Genomic DNA, 24807 nt, shown 5'->3' on the forward strand with positions numbered 1-24807 from the left:
GACCCGGTTCGCAAAGTCCCCGAGTCTGTGGCAAAAGGGTGTTGACCTCACACAAGGCCTGGAGCTGGGGAGAAGCCCCCTGCCACCCACAACTCTTCTCCACCCTCCAAAACCCACGGATGCCAGCTACTACTATGCCCCGCAGAGGAATCGACTGATACAGGGACCCAAGTGTCACGGTAGTTTACCCCAACTCACAAGATTTAGTCCAACAATTGACAAATAGAGCAGAGATATGTCTTACCGGACCTTAGAATGGCCGGACTCGACGTAGAGGAGTGAAATACAGAGTCAGGAACGATCCGAGGTCAAGGGTACAAAGAGACAGCGAAAACAAGAACTAGCCAAGGTCTGGTACACAGTAATCAGTAAGCCGGCAAACAGGACAAAACCGGGATAAAGAGATAAACAGAGTCAGATACAAAGCCAAGGTCAAGTACGAAAAATCACAACTGAACACAACAAGCGCTAAAGGGAACTGAAACAGAAACCACGATAGGGCAGGGAGTTAAGGGAGAGGTAAGTATAAATACCCTCACATTTAATTTGATTGGCCCCTGTCATATCCACGCCCCCAAAATGTGAGTGTATGGGGAATGTGGGATGACAGGGGCCAATGGGAGACCATTTTAGTTTTCGGCTCCCACTTCCCCTTTAAGAGTGTGCCCGAGACGCGCAACGCGCTTTTGGAGCTAGGCGGGACACGTGACCGCATCCCGCGGTCAGTGCCCACCGTCATCCGAGCCCCGAGCGGCGGGAACTGAGGACCTCGGCCAGCCCCCGGATAAGGTAAGTACCGCTACACCAAGAAACTTGGTTTGCAGGGATGGCATACAGACTGACCCACTAAAGCTGACTTGAACTCTACCATTATTATTTCATGGCACTTATGTGGACCCTTTCTTCCTCCGCCTCAGTGACACACACTGCACACAGTCTGCCCTGTCGGGAAACTAGCACCACAATCATAATATCCACCCACAAGTTAACCTATTTAGGCCAACATGGCAGCATTAAGGAACTTTGCATACCAGCAGATGCACACCTCATATTGCATGCCGATCCCTGTGCCACATGCGCCGCATATAAGCGGGACTATGGGGTCTCAAGGTTGTCACCACAGGCTGCAGGTGCCCACAGTCACTACCTTAAGGAACACACTTCCTCATATACTGTGTTCCTTTATTTTAATTTAATTTCATGTATATAAGTTGGGTATAAGTCTTGTTTTTCATATGCATATATAATTACACAGGAGCCACGGCAAGGCCACACGTGAGCCACCTATGTGGATATTAGCATGTAACCCATATGGGTCTGCCTCTACACCCATTCGATATTACCAGCCGCATTTGGCGGCAACAGCACCTGAGCAGACACCCACAGCCACACCCTAACTATAACATTTACTTTCTTATCCTGTAACATGTCTATGAGTCATGCATACTTAGCTTGCACAATGTGACACTTTCCCTTCTACGACTTTAGCGGGTTAACTTGTGCATAGTCAGTCAACTACTTACTCAGTCTACCAGCAGAGGTGTAACTAGAAACCACGGGGTCCGGTGCAAACATTGCCTTGGGGCCCCCCCTTACGTCTACCCCCAACCCATAAGTGACCAAGTTTTAATCACGGAAGCTCCTCTAATCTAAATAATTTTTGTGTGGCACTCTGTGTGTTTTAGGTCAGTTACACTGCTGTATCAAGGAAAAAATCTCAGCACTCTCTTGTAAGTTAAGCAGCTTTAATGGACACTGCATCCCACCGCACCCAGGTCAAAACGCTGCAGTGTCCATTAGAGCTGCTTAAAATTTTTCCTTGATACAGCCGTGTAACTGACCTGAGATTCACTCAAAAATTATTTAGACTAGAGGAGCTTCCGTGATTAAAACTTGGTCACATGATGCGCAAGCTAATAGGAAAGCATTGGTTTAATGCTTTTCTATGAAGCATTGGATGCACCCTGCACTCCCTGCACATATGCATCAGGTTCCCAATGCTCCATTATGAGGTTAGTATTCCTAACCCTATAGTGTTCCTTTTATTACTACAGTGTGCTTCAGTGGTAATGGTGTTTAATGTGTCCTTTAAATTCTAATTTGTAACGCGCAACGCATAATGAGGTATTTTTTCAGTAAAGTGGGGGTCGGGGTATTAATTACCTGGTGATCTCTTTCTAAATAATAGAGATTCCTATTGCTTACTTTGGTACATACGGTTTTAGGAGAACCTCTCTCTCTCTCTCTCCTCAAATTTAACTCCTCATTTTTTTAAAGTGTATTACATTTAATGAAACCTAATGATTTTTCTTTTTTAAATAATGTATATTATTTTTTTTTAAAGAAAATGTCATTTAAATGTTTTTATTTTTTTTGCACTTACCTGACCAATTGCTGCTCACCCTAACCTGCCTGCTGCTGCAATTGCTGTGTGTGCTCTTTGTGAACCTGAAGGAACAGGCAAGTTAGGTTGAGCTAACAGTAGGCTCATTAAGTTTTAATAAATTAACTGTAAATGTAACATTTAAAAAGCAAAAAGTGAAAAATTGATGACAGTTGTCCTTTAAGATGACTTGATATTCTTTCAGCCATTCTTGTGCCACTTTTGATGTAATATAATGTATGTATTTTTTCTGACTGTCCTGCTTTCATTCCTGAGTGTTTCTATATATTTAATGGTATGTAAACCTTGAAAAAGGAGCAAATAGCATTAGTGGTGATTTTATTAAGGTTAATTTATCTGAGTGTGTTGTAAGCAGGTATGGCGACCTCTTTCCGGTTAAAAGAATGTCAAAGTATATTAGGTAATTGAAAGCTATGCTCCCTTACATGTCCTTCAGTTGCTGTAGCCTATAATGCATCATGCTCTTTCATGGCCAAGTGGCCTCCATACGATGGTCTAAATCTTAAAATCTCGGCATTCACGCATCTGACACTTGGTCCTAGCAGACATTTGCCAAAGATAAATATAACTGACTTGTAATGATTCAGAAATGAACACCTCAAGGCCTTTTAAAACATACTTTCTCTACTTGCATGATCTGTTGTCTTTTCTGGACAAAAGGCATAGAAAAAGCTCATAAGAGATTATATCTCAAAATTACTTCCTCAAGGGGATACAGCACAGCAGCCAAGCACAGCAAAATATATCTTGTAGACCTATACCTACAGCAAAATCTGTACCATGTTTTAAAAGGCGCTCAAATGCTTTGCCCAGAAGCTTATCTTTTTCTTTTAGGTAACATATATTTGAAGATATTTATCTTCTGCTCAGTTTAGCGTCTGATACGTATTATTTACATTATAGGGTTATTCCAACCCTTTGCAACAATTAACTTTTTTATGAGGCTTATGATCTCCATCCTCCATCTGACAGGGGGCTTTGCACGAACCAAATACAGGCTTCTCATAGAAGAAGTATGTGATTGGACCATTTTGCTGTCTCAGAGTTCATGCACATACTCTGAGCCAGCAAAGGGAGACGTGAGGGCATTTCGGAGCAATGGAATTGTAAGTAAAAAATAAAAGATCAAAATACAAGCAAAGGAGTAAGGTGCGGAGGGAGGGGAAAGCAATCTTCCTCTTGCAGACAACATATTTTTAAGTGTGTTGCCAGCATGCAATGAGCACTGATGACAGATATAAATTATGCACAGAATTGACATTTGGCAGCCTGGAACAGAGTATAATTAGTCCCCAGCACACAAGTGCAAATAACTCTGAATTTGCAGTGTTTGAAGCAGAAAATCTGCACATCCAGGCTCCTACCATTATGACCACTCCAAAATCACTGACGTGGTTATGGTGGTTAGAGTAAACTTTAAGTGAATGCAGCATGCAAAATATTTAATGTTAGTTGTATTTATTCATCTAAGAATCATGTGATTTTGGCCAACTGCAACATTTGTTTTTTAACTTGTTATGAAACGTGCCACAAAGATTCATATATGAAATACACTAATGTCAATCACAAGCATGTTAGGTAGATGCTGGGAAATATGATATGCACGTGAGCTTGTGACAGCATTGTGTACCAATTTGCACCAGGAGTATAAAGGTGACATTACATTTCTTATTCTTTTTTTTTTAACCTTTGCTTTTAGGATTAAAAACAAAGTAAAATCTTAAGTTTCCTGACTGGTCTGCAAACTTTAGTTTTTCCCTATTTATTAAATATATTATTGGGATGGTATTGAGCTTCCATTGGCGATCCATGCAATTTGCACACTTTAGTGTAGATGTTACCGTGCAAAGAATAGTATCTACTAGCTATTTTTATATCCATGGCTAACTGAATTATTATTATTTATACTTGCTTCTATATGTACAGTGTATTGAATAACTACACTGAAATTGTGTTAAGTTGTGTCATCATGTGTTTTATGTTTATATTTAGAACTGGTGTATAAAGAGAAGATCTCAGTCTATATACCTACAGGTCCTTGCTGACAAACATGCTCCAGAACCATACAGGTAAGCCTTGGAATGTAACAAGTGTGTAAGTCTTAAGGGTTACTCCAACCCTTTTTAATGTTTTCTGTTTTGTTTTTTAGTTAAAAATGCCCTATTGGTCATTAGTCTTTAAGATCCCCTCCTATATAAAATATGTTTAGCTTACCCTTATCCAGTGCTGGTTGAAACTGCTGGTGCTGCTTTCAATGCTCCCTCCTGACATCATGGTAGCTGGCGTGTGGCCTAATCAAAGGCTTCCCATAGAGAAGCTTTTAATTGCTTGACCAATCCTCACCTCCTCTGTGCATTTCCATTCTATAGCTTTATTGTAGGCTTTTTTTGACTCTATCATCTCTGTCTTCCACAGTCTGCGTTAAAAAGTTCCCTGCTTGAAACTAGAACATACCTCAGCATATCTATCATCCCAGTCAATCAAGGCTATTTATTGAACAATTTTCTTCCTAGCTATCCCACTTCCTCTCCTCTAGCACTCCTTCCCTCATACAGGGCCGGCCTTTGGGGTGTGCGAGCTGTGCTGTCAGTATAAGAACCACTCGAGGTGCTTCCACTGCACTAACTAAGACTCGTTCATGTGATGCAGGAGCCCCTAAGGAAAGCATTGATTCAATGGTTTGCTATGGGAACATTTTAATGTGTGCACAACACTTGCTTGTCTTCTATGAGAAGCATTACTTCGGACATTGGCGCGATAGGCAAGGTCTCCTCCATGACATTGTGGGAGGTGCTGGAAAAAGATGAATAAATCTTTATTATTTTCTAACTTTAATTGCAAATGGGATTGACACCTATAGAGAGCTATACTTATGTGAAATTAGTATTTTGATACGGCTTTTTAATCTTTTTGGGGGGGTAAAAGGCTTTGGAGCAGTGGAGTGTTAATTCCTATTATGCTGCACTCTTTCTTTATTTCCATCAGCAGCAAAGAAAAATAAAATTAAATCAGTATAAAACAAAACCAGTAAATAACATGAGAGGTATATATTCCTAACAACAGGAACAGCCAATCAGCATCCACTTCATAGCATAATAGGCAGTGTCCAGTATACTACTTCCTCTCTCTTTGCTGCTCTCTCAGTTAAGTGACACTGGGTCCCACGGTTCTTAACTGTGGGATCTTTTACTTTTATTCATATAATTACCATGGTTAATGTATGTAGTTATGATTTTAAATGGAAGTTTCTACTGAAGAAAATCAATAGTGACTGAGATCTACTAAACGATGTTACACAGAGAATATGAAAAACTAAATGCGTGTTGCACAAGTTTGGATCCAAATGGATATACCCTAAACAGTAAAAGTGGATAATAAATTAAACATAGGGGCGGGGCCGGGCCGCCGAGCTGGATGGTCGCAGGTCAGAGCGGCTCCGGCAAAACTTCACTAACAACACGCTGAAAACTTATGTTTTTCAACTTAGGCAGACCAACAGCACAAACGCCCAGTGCCGAGGTACAGCTGGACCTGGGGAGAGGCTGGCTCGCTGAGCTACAGTCCCCTAGGGGAGAGGATCATGGTGCCCTAACCCGGGCCTTCTCCGGCGGTGAGCGAGGCAGACGGCCGCTGCCTCGCTATCCTGCACCACAGAGCCCGACCGAAAGCACTGATCGGCGCAGACCCGGCTCCGTTCCCCCCCCTATGGACCGGGGGGGTGATCCCGGTCCTCACCCGGTGACCATGGGCGGGATTCTGCATTTGAGGCAGGGGAGCAAGATCGCCGCCTCCAAGATGGCGGGCGCCACGTGCGCCGACTGCATGGAGGTAAAACTTCCCTCCCAGGGTCCTCTACTCACAAAACCGCTCCTGAAAGAAGATCCCGCCGTACAGGGAAGCGGCAATGTCCATGCTAACCCCCGCAACCACACATGCCACCAAAGCAAGCGTGCAACAGGCGCTCGGGAGGTACGGGTGACAGCAGCAGCACTGAGGGGACGGGTGACCAAGCAGCGACCATTCCCGTCCGGGGGGCCATCTGCCCAGCAAGACACCTCTGCTAGCAGCCCCCAAGCACCGTTAGCGGACTCTCACTCTGCCCACACAAAGCTGCGGACACAGCACGCAGGCAGTATTTGCACCCAAGGCTGATGCTGGAAGAAACACAAAAACAAACACTCCCCTGGCTAGCAAGTCCCGAAGCAATTCAGCAACCAGCGTGAAATATAAGGGACTTTATGGCGGCCAGGATGCCAGCCGACCCAGCGCAGCGGCAGGAGTAGCTAAGCGGCTGTATATATATCTATGTATGTACCTAAACTCCAGCAGAGCACTGTATATTATTTAGGATAGCACACCCCTCTTATTATTATCCTTGCTTTTAATGCAATAGATAGAATCACTGCTAACCTGCATAGATATCAGCTAAAATTGCCTGAACCTGCATGAAAGCTAATTCTGGCTAGCTCAGTGACTCGCTGCCCCCTGGTGGTTAATCTTAAGCAGGGTGGAGAAATTTGCACCTGACAGAATTCCACATAAGCTTGTAACTTACTAATCGTAGCATACTTACTTAAATACGCATGTATAACTCAGCTATAAAGTTTTATCAACGTATACTAAACTTGTTATATCTAAAATTTAAAAGAGCTGTTAACTCTGCCATAACTTCGTATGACGCTATTGTTTAACCTTTTTCATTTAAAAAACGTATGCATACCCAACTTGCCACAATAATGCTATCATATGTCTACGAAAATCGAGCCTGTCAATGCTGTTGTGGCGACACAGGCACTGTTGTAACTACCTGCATACCAAAAATAAAGAATAAAAAAAAAAAAAAAAAAAAAAATTAAACATAATAAAATACTAGATAAATAAAAAGATAAAAATTGTCAATTGATAGAATTGTATCAGCTAAATGAATTCCAGACTGATTGCCTACTATGGTATAAGTAGGAAGAAATTCTGGTAAAACAGAAAATAATATAATATCGGTCTAGTACCTATAATGTAAAAAAAAAAGATACATTAATCTTGGAATGATACAGTCTCTGCCAGGATATGTATCCATATTGAACACAGAGTGTTTATCAAATCCGTGTTGCACGATGCAGTGAAGAATCTTTCCATTAGATTGTCTATATCTACTGACAATCCAAATGTTGGCACTAGATTTATTTATTTATATGTAATCTGAATTTTACTTCTGGATTTATTATATATCAGTCACTCTCTTTTTTTTTTTTTTTTATCGGATTGAGGATCTATTGACTAGCAAATAGGCTTTAGACCAGGCCTGTCCAACCTGCGGCCCACCAGATGTTGCTGAACTACAGTCACAGGCAAAATATCTCTAATAGAGTAAATTCTATATACAATTCTCCTCTTTAAATTGATTTATAATCATTATAAGATATTTTAAGTAATGCCCATAATCTTGATATGGTATGTGAAATGCTTTTAACACACTTTATTCTGGGTCACTCTTCTTATTGAGTATTAAGTGACATTCCATAGTATATTGTAGTGTCCTAACAGTGAGCTCTCCAACCTTCAAGTGCAGCGTGCCGTTAGTAACACATCACCCCATGTATCTTGTCAGTTGGCGGCCGGACAGCTCCTGCGTTTTCCTATAACAATTGCTATTTGTTCACTATTGTGAGTACTTTCATTCCCTTACCCTGTTTATTTATTTATTTTTTACTTGTGGGTTACTCTACCCTTTCCTTTAGGTATTATTTTGCTTTATTCATTCCCTTAGGCTTGTCTGTATATGTATGATGCAGTCTAATAGGATCTTTCTGTGCCTGTGGGACTACAGCAAACATGCAGATTTATTTAGAAGCCTCTCCAGGTATCTCTGGAGATAAGGCTATTTTTTTCTGCTGATTTTTCTGCTCCTGCTGATATGCACTTCCATGTCAAAAGCAATTACAAAGGCCCTGGTGTCAGTGATGGGGGTTATGTCTTAATCACTTTCATAGATTTTTGTCCAGGCCCTGTTAAAGGCACAGAGAACGGCCCAGCCGACTACTTAGGCGACAGTACCTGTACTCACACCTGCTCTGCTTCAGCCTGGGCGCAAGGCCTTATATAAGGCTAAACACTCTTTCAAAACAATAGAGATGGACAGTACCATACCTGTCACGGATGACGCAATTAATATACCACCGTGCAAAAGAGCCTTTAGCCGGGCAAAATTGACTAGACTTTGGAAAAGGGCAAAAGCCCCACTGAACTATGAGTCTGAGCTCCATGTTATTGCAGAGGAGTTCCCTGCATCTTATATGGAGCATTCAGTGGCTGTTTCTGATCCTGATGATGAAATTACTTATGGAGAGAATGCTAATCCCACGCGGGATATAAATCCTAATAAACCTACCAAGATTAAGGTAGATCATACGGCCTCAGGGGACACGGATAGGATCATGGACCCTCAAGTTGAACCACTATTTGAACCTGACGACCTATGTCACCCAGTGGTCTCCTCAGACCACGTGGCCAAGTATATTGCATACAGAGTAAGCAAGCCTTTTAAGAAGGCAAAGTGAAATAAATTTGCAGGCTGAATTCCCAAGCCGAACAGTCCCTGATGACGCATGTAAACATTATCAGTCGATCCTAAGATCATTGAATTCCTGAGTAAGACAGGATGGAAACCTACCAAAGGCTTAGATCTTTCATTGCAAAACTATCAGGCTAAAATCCTGGACATCTAGGGCCTAGCAGCCAAGATCTTTGAAGCAGTAGAGGATGGTCTAGAATTAGATTGCGCCACCTTAAGTGGTTGGATCCAGAGAGTGATCTGTTAAGTTGGGTGCAACAGAATGCCGCAAATCTTACTTGCGGAATATTTAGCCCAAACGTTTAGCTAAGGCTCTGAATGAGCCGGACACATAGGCAAAAGGTTTTCTCTTTGGGGACAACTTTGTAAAAGAATTGGGCTCCTTTGTCCACATATTGACTGCTCTAGATAAAGCGCAATCCAAGATGCGCAAGATATTTAACCCTAGAGTTTTTGCTGGGGCCAGAAAAGTCAGGAGCCGCCTGTCCGGCTGAATAAACAGTAGTTCTTTTAGACAGAACCAAGGCATTTATACTGGCCGAGCCAGTTTCTTTGAACAATGCACTATACCAACCTTCTTCCCACAATGTGGTCGACCCTGGGTTGTTAGTGACCCAAGAGGTGCTCCTTCAGGATGAAGACCTCATGGTAAGACTTCACAATCTCTATTCTTCCTTACTGATACAGGGAATGCAGAATTATTAGGCAAGTTGTATTTTTGAGGATTCATTTTATTATTGAACAACAACCATGTTCTCAATGAACCCAAAAAACTCATTAATATCAAAGCTGAATATTTTTGGAAGTAGTTTTTAGTTTGTTTTTAGTTTTAGCTATTTTAGGGGGATATCTGTGTGTGCAGGTGACTATTACTGTGCATAATTATTAGGCAACTTAACAAAAAACAAATATATACCCATTTCAATTATTTATTTTTACCAGTGAAACCAATATAACATCTCAACATTCACAAATATACATTTCTGACATTCAAAAACAAAACAAAAACGGGGCGGAGCCTGCATGGAGACCTGATCAGACGCCATATTCTTGAGCTCCTCTCGAGTAACCCTCAATACGCCTAATACAGACGAAAATAACAATAATACACCTTGGAAACCAACTCACCCTGATCCAGCAAGTCGAGCTGAACCGGCTGATGCCTTTTTTCCAGCCACAGAGGCAACCTAAGCGGCGCCGCCGAGTTGAGGCCTACCGCCCGCTGACAGCCACAGACCTCGAGACACTCCTGTGGAGAAACTTTGTAGACCAGCCAGGAGCGGAACCACTGCCACAAGAACCGGCCATGGGCCGCAGATCGCAGAAGCAGGCTACCGGGCCCGTCAGTAGAGACATAGGGGCCATGCTCCAAAGGCCGACACGTCCCGGACCCCCTCCGCCGCCGGAGGAATCTCAAAGTGAGGCAGAAACCGAACCGGAGAGACCAGAGAGGTCAGAAACGCCGGAGAGGCCGGAGCGACAGCAGACGGTGATCACACCAGCCACAGTGACAACAGTGTCCCTAAACATGGACGCTGCAGATGACTCGGCTCCGACCACAAAGGGGGACCTGAAAATACTCCTTGCCAACATTCATAAATTATTGGAATCAGAATCTGCAAAGCTTAAAACTGAGCTGCGGGAGATCAGAGAGACAGTAGGAGCAGTCGATGACAGCGTGCAAGATGCACACACCAAGATCACTGAGGTACAGAATACAGTACTCCAACTTCAACGAAACCAAACAATCCTAATGGGGAAGATTGCAGTTATGGAGGACCGACACCGCCGATCCCACATAAAAATCAGGGGGATTCCGGCCGCGATAACGGCAGAAGAACGCCCCCACTATATACGGCGCCTCCTCACGACTATACTGCCCCCGGCTGCGGCCCGCAAATTGACTGCCGAAAGTATTTACCGCCTCCCCTCGACAAACAACACGAAATCCAACATAAACCGGGACGTTATCTTGAAATGCCACACAGTCCAGGACAAGATACAAATCCTGCAAGCTGTAAAAGGCAAAACACCACTTACCTTTGAGGAATCCACCTTGTTATTCTTTCAGGACTTGTCAAGAGCAACCCTATTGTGGAGGAAGTCTTGCGGACCCGTCACCACCCAGCTACGCTCGGCAGGCCTGCCGTACAGGTGGGGAGCGGACAATTCCATCGTAGTCACACAAGCCGGCGCCATACACGCCCTACGTTCCATGGAAGAAGCTGCACCATTCCTACAAAAACTGGGCATATCCACCGTACCAGTGACACCAGATCAACCCGCAAGATCCTGGGACCCGAACACAGTTATACCTTTCATCCCGCGATTTCGAACTGCACCACCACCTGACCCATAGGACGCTACGCTGAGTACTAGCTCCGACTAGGAACAGCTGCGGACATCAGCAACGCTGCAGGGACTTTAAAAATAACGATACTCTAACCTTTATTTCTTTTCCTTTAAAGTATTATTTTCATGCCTGTATACAAATATCTGTGTAATTAAGCTCAGGCTGTACCCTCCACCCCACCACCCCCCTAACTATGTCATGTAAACTAGCAGTCTTCCTTACCACTAGTAGGAGGGATAATAGGTGAGGTCCCCCGGCGCGTACCTTAACACACGAAGGCCAACCAGACGTCCTTACTAGGACCATGGTAGGTTCTCACGCATCTTAAGACGTCACATCCCACCCCCCCCCCCCATGACCTCCTCCAGGCTATGGGGCTAACACCGTCCGCATCAGCACAAAACAAGCCACCACACGACCGGGACTGACACTAGCCTAATGACCTACACGAGACACCAACCGACACTTAACCCGAGATGCGGGCGACCGATGAAACCGAGCCTGACGCGACACGTATACTTGGGTCAAAGACAACCAGCCTCTCTCCAATCACACCAATACACCCCCACAGACTCAAGACACCCAACACACCACAGAGTTACCGACTTTAGACCACTGCCTGACGGCACCACCGACACTATTAACCCCTAACACGGAGGTTACCTGTGGATTTACTTAGCGTGTGAACAAACCTGACTTCATATTAATAAAAACAGTGTTAATGGCAAACAAGGCAAAAAGATCCTTCGATATGACCAGCAGGTAGCATAGGTCACCAATCTTACTTGTATCAGCATGATGTATATTACCTTACTTGCTTACGAGATGTTATGTTATGTATTGAAAAGGTTTGCACCTGCCGTTGTGACAGGACAAATTGGTATGTTAAACTTCAACACTGACAAAATAAAGAATTATAAAAAAAAAAAATCAGTGACCAATATAGCCACCTTTCTTTGCAAGGACACTCAAAAGCCTGCCATCCATGGATTCTGTCAGTGTTTTGATCTGTTCACCATCAACATTGCGTGCAGAAGCAACCACAGCCTCCCAGACACTGTTCAGAGAGGTGTACTGTTTTCCCTCCTTGTAAATCTCACATTTGATGATGGACCACAGGTTCTCAATGGGGTTCAGATCAGGTGAACAAGGAGGCCATGTCATTAGATTTTCTTCTTTTATACCCTTTCTTGCCAGCCACGCTGTGAGTACTTGGACGCGTGTGATGGAGCATTGTCCTGCATGAAAATCATGTTTTTCTTGAAGGATGCAGACTTCTTCCTGTACCACTGCTTGAAGAAGGTGTCTTCCAGAAACTGGCAGTAGGACTGGGAGTTGAGCTTGACTCCATCCTCAACCCGAAAAGGCCCCACAAGCTCATCTTTGATGATACCAGCCCAAACCAGTACTCCACCTCCACCTTGCTGGCGTCTGAGTCGGACTGGAGCTCTCTGCCCTTTACCAATCCAGCCACGGGCCCATCCATCTGGCCCATCTCAGTCTTGAGATATTTCTTGGCCCAGTCTTGACGTTTCAGCTTGTGTGTCTTGTTCAGTGGTGGTCGTCTTTCAGCCTTTCTTACCTTGGCCATGTCTCTGAGTATTGCACACCTTGTGCTTTTGGGCACTCCAGTGATGTTGCAGCTCTGAAATATGGCCAAACTGGTGGCAAGTGGCATCTTGGCAGCTGCACGCTTGACTTTTCTCAGTTCATGGGCAGTTATTTTGCACCTTGGTTTTTCCACACGCTTCTTGTGACCCTGTTGACTATTTTGAATGAAACGCTTGATTGTTCGATGATCACGCTTCAGAAGCTTTGCAATTTTAAGAGTGCTGCATCCCTCTGCAAGATATCTCACTATTTGTGACTTTTCTGAGCCTGTCAAGTCCTTCTTTTGACCCATTTTGCCAAAGGAAAGGAAGTTGCCTAATAATTATGCACACCTGATATAGGGTGTTGATGTCATTAGACCACACCCCTTCTCATTACAGAGATGCACATCACCTAATATGCTTAACTGGTAGTAGGCTTTCGAGCCTATACAGCTTGGAGTAAGACAACATGCATAAAGAGGATGATGTGGTCAAAATACTAATTTGCCTAATAATTCTGCACTCCCTGTAGTGGGGTGCATGCTCACACATTTATGTATGGTCCCTCATTTAATCACATGCTTAGGTTCTTCACACTGTGATAGGGTATGGCATAGAATTCCTTTCTCTACCTGTTAAATATTCCCTATCAAGGGAAATGTTTTTTTCCCACTGAGACGCAGACCTTGTCTCTGAGGAAATAAAAGAACTGAGGCGCAAAAAAGCCATCGTAGAGATTCCAGCCTATACCCTGGGTTACGTGAACAACCTTTTCTTGGTTCCCAAAAAAGGCAAAGGTGTCCGTCCATTGATAGATTTGAGACAGCTCAATGGTTATGAGGCATATCAGCACTTCTAAGATGGAAGGAGTGCATTGCTCCAACCAGCAGATTGGATAGCCAAATTGGATCTGCAGGATGCATAGCTCACAGTGCCTATCGCAGTCCAACATCAAGATTCCATCAAGATCAAGAACTTCCTGCAATTCACATAGCAGGGCAGAAAATGGAGGTTCTGGTGCCTTCCATTTGGACTGTCTTCGGCTCCATGGTGCTTCACGAAGCTCATGAAATCTATGGTCGCCCTGCTACAGAGTTGGGGAGTACGTCTTGTAATATATTTAGACAGCATTTTCATTCTGTCTTAGTCTATTCAATTAATCTGGACCTACCTTGCATGGACTCTGTTAGAGAACCTAGGCTTCCTGATCAATTGGGAAAAATCCATTATCGTTCCCACGCAACAAATCAAATCTCTGGGTCATATTGGGTTATTGTAGATTCTACCCTTCAAACTCTACACCTTCCAGTGGCAAAATTAAAAAACACTAGCAATCTCTCAACTCTCTCTCAAACAACTGTCGAGAATTATAGGCCTACTAGCGGCATCTATACATGCAATTTTCCAGGTCCTCTTGGCTATCGAGCCCTACAACGATAACAAGCTTCATCTCAAGGGCAGCGCATCATACACGGATATGGTAACTCTGGACTCAGAAGTGAAGGATGAACTCCAATGGTGGCTTCTTAACATGGAAGCTTGGAATGAACGCGCCATATTCTGTACAGCTACAGATTTGATAATCAAATCCAACGCAAGTTTGCACAGTTGTGGCGCTCAATGCGGAAGTATTTCCACCAGGGGCAGATGATCAGATCTGGAATCTACACTCCACATCAATTTTTTGGAACATCTGTCTGGTTCCATTACAGTCCACAGTTTCTCCCCAACTCAAGCCCAATGCGCTATCCTTCTGAAGATGGACTGCGTGTCAGCTGCTACATCAATCCGCTACATCAATCACCTGGAAGCACAAAATACAAAATTCTGACCTACAGGGCTCGCAATTTTTGGCAATTTTGCCTGGTGCACGGCATTTCAGTCACGGAAGAGTACATTCAAGGTCTCTCCAACACTACGGCGGACTAGTATTGACGCCACCTCAGAGACTTGCACTTGGATTCCACAGTCTTCCAAGATATCTGGAACCTATGGAGTCTATTGAAAATAGACCTTTTTGCTTCTCGTTTGAATGCTCAACTTCCCGTTTTTTCGGATTCTTTAATATTTTTATTAGTGATATTGCAGAAGTTCTTGATGGTTAAGGAATGTCTTTTTGTTGATGATACTAAAATTTGCAACAGGGCTGATGTTTCAGGAGAGATAAGGCAAATGATTTAAATAAATTAGAAAAATAGTCAGAGCTCTGGCAACTGACATTAAATGTGGATAAGTGCAAGATAATGCATCTTGGGAATAAAACCACAAGGGCAGAGTATAGAATATTTGATACCCTACTAACCTAAACATCCGAGGAAAGGGATTTAGGAGTAATTATTCCAGCTGACTGGAGACAGTATCTTCAGAAGGATATTGATACTTTGGAAAGAGTTCAGAGAAGGGCTACTAAGCTGGTTAATGGATTACAAGGTAAAACTTACCAGGAAAGGTTAAAGGAACTTAACATGTACAGCTTGGAGGAAAGACGAGACAGGGAAGCTATGATAGAACCATTTAAATACATAAAGGGAATCAACACAGTAAAGGCGGAGACTATATTTAAAAGAAGAAAAACTACCACAACAAGAGGACATATTCTTAAATTAGAGGGGCAAAGGTTTAAAAATAATTTCAGAAAGTATTACTTCACAGAGAGAGTAGTGGACGCATGGAACAGCCTTCCAGCTGAAGTGGTAGAGGTTAACACAATGAGGGAGTTTAAGCATGTGTGGAATAGGCATAAGGCTATCCTAGACTTAAGATAAGAGACTAATTAAAAGTATTTCGAAAATTGGGCAGACTAGATGGGCCAGATGGTTCTTATCTGCCATCTCATTCTATGTTTCAGTTGGAGACCAGATCCGATAGCAGTGGCTACGAATGCTTTCTCCCAAGATTGGTCTTCTTAAAGGAATTACACTTTTCCGCCCTTTGCACTGATTCCCCGTTGCCTTTTCCATTTACGTCGCCAATCCTACACCCTGGTGATCGTGGCTCCTCTATCAAACATGGTTCTCTCCTCTTCAGGAGATGGCTATCGACTTTCCACGTCTACTTCCACCTCTCGAGTGCCTTCTTCAGGATACAGACGGTCTGCCTCATCCCCTTGTTCTCCAAAGTCTCGGGCATCTCATGGTGTGCTTGATTGCAAGGCACCTTGGTCGGTCAAGGGAGTTTCGCAATCAACTCTCCAACTTATCAAGGGCGCATGGGCACCCGGCCCAAGACAGGCTTATAAATCTGCTTGGAGCAGATAGCATAGTTGGTGCATGAAATCAAATTTGGATCCCATATCAGCTCCTTTTATGTCTGTCCTCCATTTTCTGACTTCTCTGTATGATGAAGGTAAAGCCTGTCGCACTGTCAACCTTACCGATCGTCCGTTTCTGCTGGTCATCAAAGTTTCGATGGGACGTCTGTCGGTTGACATCCTGTCATATGTCGACTTCTCTGAGGAATTTGTTTTGCTCATCCACCCTTACCACGATACTGTCAGGATCGGGACAGGGATCCAACACGCAGAGTACAAACAGGTACAGGGTACGTATACCGGACCTTAGAATGGCCGGACTAACGTAAGAGTAGTAAAGAATGGTCTAGAGACAAGCCGAGGTCGAGGGAACGAGAGAGCAGGTAAACGAGAGACAAGCAGAGTCAAAGGGTAATAGAGGTAAACGAGGTAGAACAGACAATCCGGGTCAAAACCAAAGAAACTAACAGAATACAAGAGCACTGAGTGACTAGACAAGCTAGAACCACGACAGGGCAATGAACAAACGTAGAAAGCCCTCTTTTATACCCTGATTCTAAACAGGTAATCACGCCCCCGACGAATCCTCATTCGTGCTTGGGGCTTGATTGACAGATCGGGTTGGGTTGTCGTCATGACGTCGGCTACTGAACGCCGCGTCATAAAAGGAAGTGGATCCCTCGCGGCCGGCGTGTAAACGACCGAGGGAACCGCGAGGAACGAGTGATTCAACCCTTTTGCGAGGAAGAACGTCCAAGTGTCTCACCTCCACAGAGGTAGAGACAGCAGGTACCCTGACAGTACCCCCCCCCCCCCCAGAAACGGCCACCGGGCGGAAGGAACCGGGACGAGATGGAAAACGGGAGTGAAAAGCCCTGCGGAGGCGAGGCGCATGCACATCCTCCTGAGGTATCCAAGACCTCTCCTCAGGACCATATCCCTTCCAATCAACCAGATATTGTAACTTCCCCCGGGAGATACGAGAATCGATGATGGAATTGATTTCATACTCCTCTTGTCCCTCAACCTGAACAGAGCGAGGAGAGGATGTAGTGGAGGAAAACTTGTTACATATTAGGGGTTTTAACAAGGAAACATGAAAGGAGTTAGGAATGCGTAAGGCAGATGGAAGAGCCAGACGATACGCAACTGGGTTAATTCGAGTCAGGACCCTGTAAGGTCCAATGTAACGAGGAGCGAATTTCATAGAAGGGACCTTCAAGCGAATGTTTTTGGTACTCAACCATACCCTGTCCCCTGGAACAAAGACTGGAGCCGCCCTTCTATGTTTATCAGCGTGTTTCTTGAACAACATGGAATTATGCAGAAGAATTTGTCGAGTCTGATCCCACAACTTCCTCAGATTGGCAACATGAACATCAACCGACGGTACTCCTTGGGAAGGAGAAACCGAGGGAAGAATGGAGGGATGAAAGCCATAATTCATGAAAAAGGGGCTAGAACGAGTAGAATCACAAACGAGATTGTTGTGTGCGAACTCTGCCCAAGGAATCAGACCAACCCAATCGTCCTGGTGTTCGGAAACGAAACAACGCAAATATTGCTCGATCTTTTGATTAGTGCGTTCAGCAGCTCCATTAGACTGGGGATGATAGGCAGAAGAGAAATTCAATTTGATACCCATTTGAGAGCAGAATTACTTCCAAAAACGGGAAACAAATTGGGAACCTCTATCAGAAACAATTTCGGAAGGTATCCCATGTAAACGAAATATCTCTTTAGCGAAAATCTCAACCAATTCAGGGGAAGATGGAAGTTTAGGTAAGGGCACGAAATGAGCCATCTTAGTAAACCTGTCAACCACCGTGAGAATCACAGTCTGTTTTTTAGAAACAGGTAAATCGACAATTAAATCCATAGCCAAACAGGTCCATGGTTTCTCGGGAATTTCCAAGGGATGCAAAAGCCCACATGGGAGCGTCTGAGGTCGTTTAGTCTTCATACAGACCTCACATGCTTCGACGAAATCCCTAATATCTTTACGTAAGGTGGGCCACCAGAAATCTTTGGCTATTAAGGAGCATGTCTTACGAATGCCAGGATGCCCAGCCACCTTACTATTGTGAAAGCATTGTAGCAGTTCAAGTTGGAGTTCAGCAGGAACAAAATGCCGTGACTCAGGACTCTGTCTAGGAGCCAGATGTTGTAGCTTCATAATCTCGGCAAGCAACGGAGAATGAATCCTGAGGCTAGTGTTGGCGATAATATTGCACTTGGGAACTATAGAAGAGAAAACCGTCTCAGATATAGTAGAAGGTTCATGTTGGCGAGACAAAGCATCGGCCTTAGAGTTCTTAGAACCAGGTCTATAAGTGAGCACGTAATTGAAATGGGTGAGGAACAAGGACCAACGAGCCTGTCTGGCGGATAAGCGCTTGGCCTCCCCAATATAAGACAAGTTCTTGTGATCCGTCAGAATAGTAACAGGATGCAAGGTCCCCTCCAATAAATGTCTCCACTCCTTTAAGACCATGATAACAGCTAGTAGTTCCCTGTCACCAATATCATATCTGCTTTCAGTCCCAGATAGTTTCTTGGAAAAGAAACCACATGGATGTAATGGTTTATCCACGCCTAACCTTTGAGACAAGATGGCACCTATACCTGTCTCTGAGGCGTCTACCTCGAGTAGGAAAGGTAAAGTTGTATCGGGGTGAACTAAAATTGGTGCAGAAGCAAAAAGTTCCTTAAGTGTCTTGAAGGCAACGAGAGCTTCAGTAGACCAAGTCTTAGTGTCAGCCCCCTGTCTGGTCATATTGGTAATAGGAGCAATAATGGAAGAGTATCCTTTAATGAAGCGCCTATAATAATTGGAGAATCCAATAAACCTCTGAATGGCCTTGAGACCCCTAGGTAATGGCCAATCTAAAATAGACTGGAGTTTATCCGGATCCATTTTAAAGCCTTCCCCAGAAATCACGTAACCAAGAAAGTTTATCTGAGATTGATCAAAACTACATTTCTCCAATTTGCAGTACAATCCATGTTGTAGGAGTTTGCGCAATACCCTTCTGACTTGTCTGTGGTGGGTCTCAATCTCTCTAGAGTGTATTAGTATATCATCTAAATATACAATAACACAATCCTGTTGAAATTCCCTAAGAACTTCATTGATCAGATCCTGAAATACTGCCGGTGCATTACAGAGCCCAAAAGGCATTACCGTGTACTCATAGTGACCATATCGAGTATTGAACGCTGTTTTCCACTCGTCTCCCTGCTGAATTCTCACCAAGTTATACGCCCCTCGGAGATCTAACTTGGTGAAAATCTTGGAACCCTTTAAACGATCAAAGAGCTCAGTAATCAAGGGAATTGGGTATGCATTTCTGACAGTTATTTTATTCAAACCTCGGTAATCAATGCAAGGCCTTAACGTGCCATCCTTTTTATTCACAAAAAAAAAACCGGCCCCGGCAGGCGAGGATGATCTCCTAATGAATCCCTTGTCTAGATTCTCACGGATATATTCCTCTAAGACTAAGTTCTCCTTAGTGGATAAAGGATATACATTGCCCCTCGGAGGCATAGTACCAGGTAGGAGATTAATCTTGCAATCAAAGGACCTGTGTGGAGGTAAAGTATCAGCATTCTTCTTGTCAAAGACTGCCTTTAAATCTATGTATCGAGACGGTATTTGTAAGTCAGTAGACTGGGTGGAGTTAACCGGTGTATTACCTACGCAAAGTGGTGAGACTTTCTGTAAACACCTGTCCTGGCAACCCTGACCCCATGAAGTTATCTCCCCTAGCTCCCAATCAATAATAGGGTTATGTTTCTTTAACCATGGATACCCCAGAACTATAGGAACAGAAGGGGAAGAGATAAGCATAAGGGATATATCCTCCTCGTGTAAGATACCAACAGTCAAAACAACAGGTATAGTCTCATGAGAAATCACAGGTTCAGATAATGGACTACCATCTATGGCCTCAACGGCCAAGGGAGTATCTCTTAGCTGAGATGGGATAGAGTGTTTAGAAACAAAAACTTGGTCGATAAAGCTCTCAGCAGCTCCGGAGTCTATCAATGCCATAGTCTTTATTACTCCCTTCTCCCATGCTAAAGAAACTGGTAGTAGAAGCCTGTGATCTTTATAATTGTGTATAGAGGACAAAATAGAAACACCCAAGACCTGTCCTCTAGAGAAACTTAGGTGCGAGCGTTTCCCGGACGATTAGGACAATTTAGGCGAAGGTGCCCTCTTACTCCACAATACATACACAATCCCTCCTTTCTTCTGTACTGTCTCTCCTCTTCTGAGAGGCGAGTATTGCCTATTTGCATAGGTTCAGAAAAAAATGGGATATTGGTTTGAGGACTTTGAAATAAAGGCGCTAGTTTAAAGGAAGGTCTACGAATATTATCACGAGTGTTCTGTCTCTCTCTTAAACGTTCGTCAATATGAGAAATAAAAGAAATTAAATCCTCCAAATTTTCAGGGAGCTCTCTAGTAGCCACCTCGTCTAGGATTACATCAGATAATCCGTTTACAAATACGTCTATATAGGCCTGTTCATTCCACTTAACTTCTGCCGCCAAAGACCTGAACTCTAGTGCATAATCCACAAGGGTTTGGTTATCTTGTCTAAGGCGCAATAGTAATCTAGCTGCATTGACCTTTCTACCTGGAGGGTCAAAAGTTCTTCTAAAAGCAGCGACAAAGGCATTATAATTATAGACTAACGGATTCTCATTCTCCCATAGAGGATTGGCCCATCTCAGAGCCTTATCAATGAGGAGTGTGATAATGAATCCAACCTTTGCCCTATCTGTAGGGTAAGAGCCAGGTTGTAATTCAAAATGAATACCAATTTGGTTTAAGAAACCACGGCACTTCTCCGGAGAACCACCATAACGTACAGGAGGTGTAATACGGGAAGAAGCACCTACAGTGGCTACTTCTAGACCTGAACTTACAGGAGAGATGGACGTAGCTCGCATCTCCTCCGGTGGATTACTAGATCGAGATAATAAAGCCTGCAGCGCTAGAGCCATCTGGTCCATTCTGTGATCCATGGCATCAAATCTAGAATCGGAAGAACCAACCTGAGTGTTTGTACCTGCAGGATCCATGGCCCTGTCGTAATGTCAGGATCGGGACAGGGATCCAACACGCAGAGTACAAACAGGTACAGGGTACGTATACCGGACCTTAGAATGGCCGGACTAACGTAAGAGTAGTAAAGAATGGTCTAGAGACAAGCCGAGGTCGAGGGAACGAGAGAGCAGGTAAACGAGAGACAAGCCGAGTCAAAGGGTAATAGAGGTAAACGAGGTAGAACAGACAAGCCGGGTCAAAACCAAAGAAACTAACAGAATACAAGAGCACTGAGTGACTAGACAAGCTAGAACCACGACAGGGCAAGGAACAAACGTAGAAAGCCCTCTTTTATACCCTGATTCTAAACAGGTAATCACGCCCCCGACGAATCCTCATTCGTGCTTGGGGCTTGATTGACAGATCGGGTTGGGTTGTCGTCATGACGTCGGCTACTGAACGCGCGTCATAAAAGGAAGTGGATCCCTCGCGGCCGGCGTGTAAACGACCGAGGGAACCGCGAGGAACGAGTGATTCAACCCTTTTGCGAGGAAGAACGTCCAAGTGTCTCACCTCCACAGAGGTAGAGACAGCAGGTACCCTGACAGATACTCTGTCTTGTGGGACGTCTCTATTGTCTTAAATATTTTTTCTTGCAAGAGGGTTTCTGACGTACGAGCTCTTGATGTGGTTACTCATTCTTTTATTCCAGAAGGTGTCCTCCTTGACATTTCTCAGAGGACTAAAACCTCAGCTAAATCTATTTTTACCCAGCTGTCCCTGATAGTAGACATGTGCATTAGTTTTCGTATGAATACAATTTCATCCGAAAAATTTTTTTTTTATTTGTTTACTAAAACGTAAATGAAATCCCTAAAAACAAAATATAAACAAAACGAAAGGGCTAATGCTGAATTCATTACCTTTTTGTTTCATTAGTTTAATAGACTCCATGCTGCAGAGGAATTAACCTCCACAGCACGGAGAAATAACAGTGCGCATGAGTGACAAAAAGAAACAAGGAGGGAGCCGGCAGGGCTACTAGCTCCCTCCTTGTAATAAATATTAATTCCAACCACCACCCCTCCTCATGAGTGGGGGCATGTCACCTAAACAAATTTAAAACTAATGCTGCCCAGTCACTAGGGCAATAAAAGGGGACCTGGCACAGGTTAAATCCTCCTGCATGCCCCTACCTGTGCCAGGGCCCCCTGTGTAGTAGGGGCACTGGCTGCTCGCTGTCATTTAAAACTGAATATAAAAATCAGTATCTCATATAGAAGTGATAGAGAGCTACTGTAAGAGTACATGTAACCAAAAGTTATAGTAAAAACTTTAACAATGTTGCAGTATAAAAAAGTAGCTATTTAGATCTATGTACTCTTACCTAATTTCACTGGTGCACATGTCTACCCGATCTCTCCTTTTCCCTGTTGCGTGCTTATGGGAGTATGAACTTCGTCCCACTACGTGACGGAATCCTTTAAGACATGAACTCTTCATCTCCTTCCAAAAGTCGCGTCTTCTGATGTCTACCTCTACCCTAGCCTGGTGGGTCAAATACGTTGTGTCTCTAGCAGGTATTGATACCTATGTGTTTGCGCCTCATTCGGTTCGTGGGGCAATGGCTTCTAAGGCTTCCTCGATTGGTTGTCGCTTGGAGGATATTATGAGAGCGGCTGGTCTTCAGAGTCGACATTCCATGATTTCTACTTTAAACCTATTCAGCAATTGACAGGAAACATAATTTCACAGATTTAAACTAGCATAATAGGAGCCTCCGTGTCTTTATAACATTTACATATTTTACTATTAACATGACTAAAGTCATGATTTTATTAATGACACGGAGGCAAGTATTATCCCTCCCATCCCTGGAGGTTTGGTCTTCTCTAGGTAAGTTGACTTCACGGTAAGTCTTTTTCGATTACTGGGTTTTATCCTTGTTAATGACTGTCAAGAGCTTATGGTTTGACTAAACTGAATTTCATGTTATGTGTATATATATATATATATATATCAGATATTCCATGTAATGCAATTTTATGCATAAATCCAGTTTTATACTTGGAAATTACCATATTCTCCTCTCTCTTCCAGTTTGACTTTGAAGTCCAGGTTGAGGCTCGCATACCCTGTTAGTGGAGCCCCCCTTTTCATTTAGATTTGTTGTCCTTGTTCGGGAAGGCAAGAAAGAGGAAGTAGTATACTGGACACTGCCTATTATGCTATGAAGTGGATGCTGATTGGCTGTTCCTGTTGCTAGGAAGATATACCTCTCATGTTATTTACTGGTTTCGTTTTATACTGATTTAATGTTATTTTTCTTTGCTGCTGAGGGACATAAAGAAAGAGTGCAGCGTAATACTCGCCTCCGTGTCATTAATAAAATCATGACTTTACATCATGTTAATAGTAAAATCTGTGAATTGCAGTTGCATATTTGAAAAATGCAGACAGTGAAACTGCAACTCTACTGGTTCTTTTATGGGAGAGATTAGTTTTAGTATATGATTACATCGTTCTCTAATGTCATTGTTTTACACTGTATCAACAATATATTCAAAACCAAATTATTTTTCTTTTCTCAGGGTCATAGGCAGTGTCTCTCAGTTTGAAGAGTTTGGAAGAGTGTTCCACTGTCCCCGAAACTCCCCGATGAACCCATCTCACAAGTGCTTTGTGTGGTGACCCTCCGATAAATAGCAAGTTGCATCCAGGTTCTCCCAATCTACACCCAAACATCATGGGCAGCAGGAGAGGAAAGACTGAGTATAGACTGCACAACAACAGGCTGTACTAATAGGCCATGAAAACTCATACATGCCATTACTGTTCCCTTTTAGTCTGAAAAACCTCACTTACTGGACCATATCCTAAGCAGACAATGGGTTTCTGAGGCTTTTCCACATATATAGGAATGCACTATACCCCTTAATCAGAATATAGAACAGGCAGAAGGCCTTAACTTGAGAATCGTCTTTTAGACTATTCACAACCAAATTTGAACTGATTATGTGTTAATTTGCACATTGACTCATCCTTTTGGTTATCATCACCAACTGACATCAATGTAATGCTGGTATATAAAGTGATGTGCAGGATACGGTGACATATTTAAAAGACCCGTATGATGTGATTAATGGTGTATGGGAGTTAAAGATTATTAACTGGGTTTAGCATCATTGCTATCAATAAAATTACAGCACGTATCAATGCAACATGACTTGTAATGCTTTGCAGAGCTAAATGACCCTTACTACTCCATTGAAAATGGTCACCTCTGTGTCAGACTTACAGCTGCTTGCGTTGCCTGCAGTATTTGTAGAAGAGGTACAAGTAAGAGCAGTGTTTACATTGGCATTCCAAATATCATCCTTTCAAATAGGTCAGTAGAAGATGTATTGGGACATTTGTAATGAGAGCTTGGCTTGCACAGTTTAATGACGCTGGGCTATTTATTGGAGCACATTACTTAAAATATGAGAATCTATACAATATATCTTATATTATTTGGGTCTAAATTAAAAATCAAATTCAAATTTTGTAATCTTTTTTACATAAAAATGTAAATAGTG

General features: G+C 43.3%; 1 protein-coding gene across 1 annotated transcript in view; it reads left to right on the forward strand.

Moving 5' to 3' along the window:
* ECEL1 (endothelin converting enzyme like 1) overlaps positions 1–24482 on the forward strand; it is a 187090-nt gene extending 162608 nt beyond the window's left edge. The window contains exons 17-18 of the mRNA XM_063442842.1: positions 4397–4473; positions 23821–24482. Coding sequence (XP_063298912.1) covers positions 4397–4473; positions 23821–23920 — 177 coding nt within the window. The 3' untranslated portion in view covers positions 23921–24482. The remainder of the gene's footprint in view (positions 1–4396; positions 4474–23820) is intronic.
* The last annotated feature ends 325 nt before the right edge of the window (positions 24483–24807 follow it).

This window comes from Pelobates fuscus, chromosome 2 (genome assembly GCF_036172605.1).
Source record: "Pelobates fuscus isolate aPelFus1 chromosome 2, aPelFus1.pri, whole genome shotgun sequence".
Taxonomy (NCBI): Eukaryota; Metazoa; Chordata; class Amphibia; order Anura; family Pelobatidae; genus Pelobates; species Pelobates fuscus.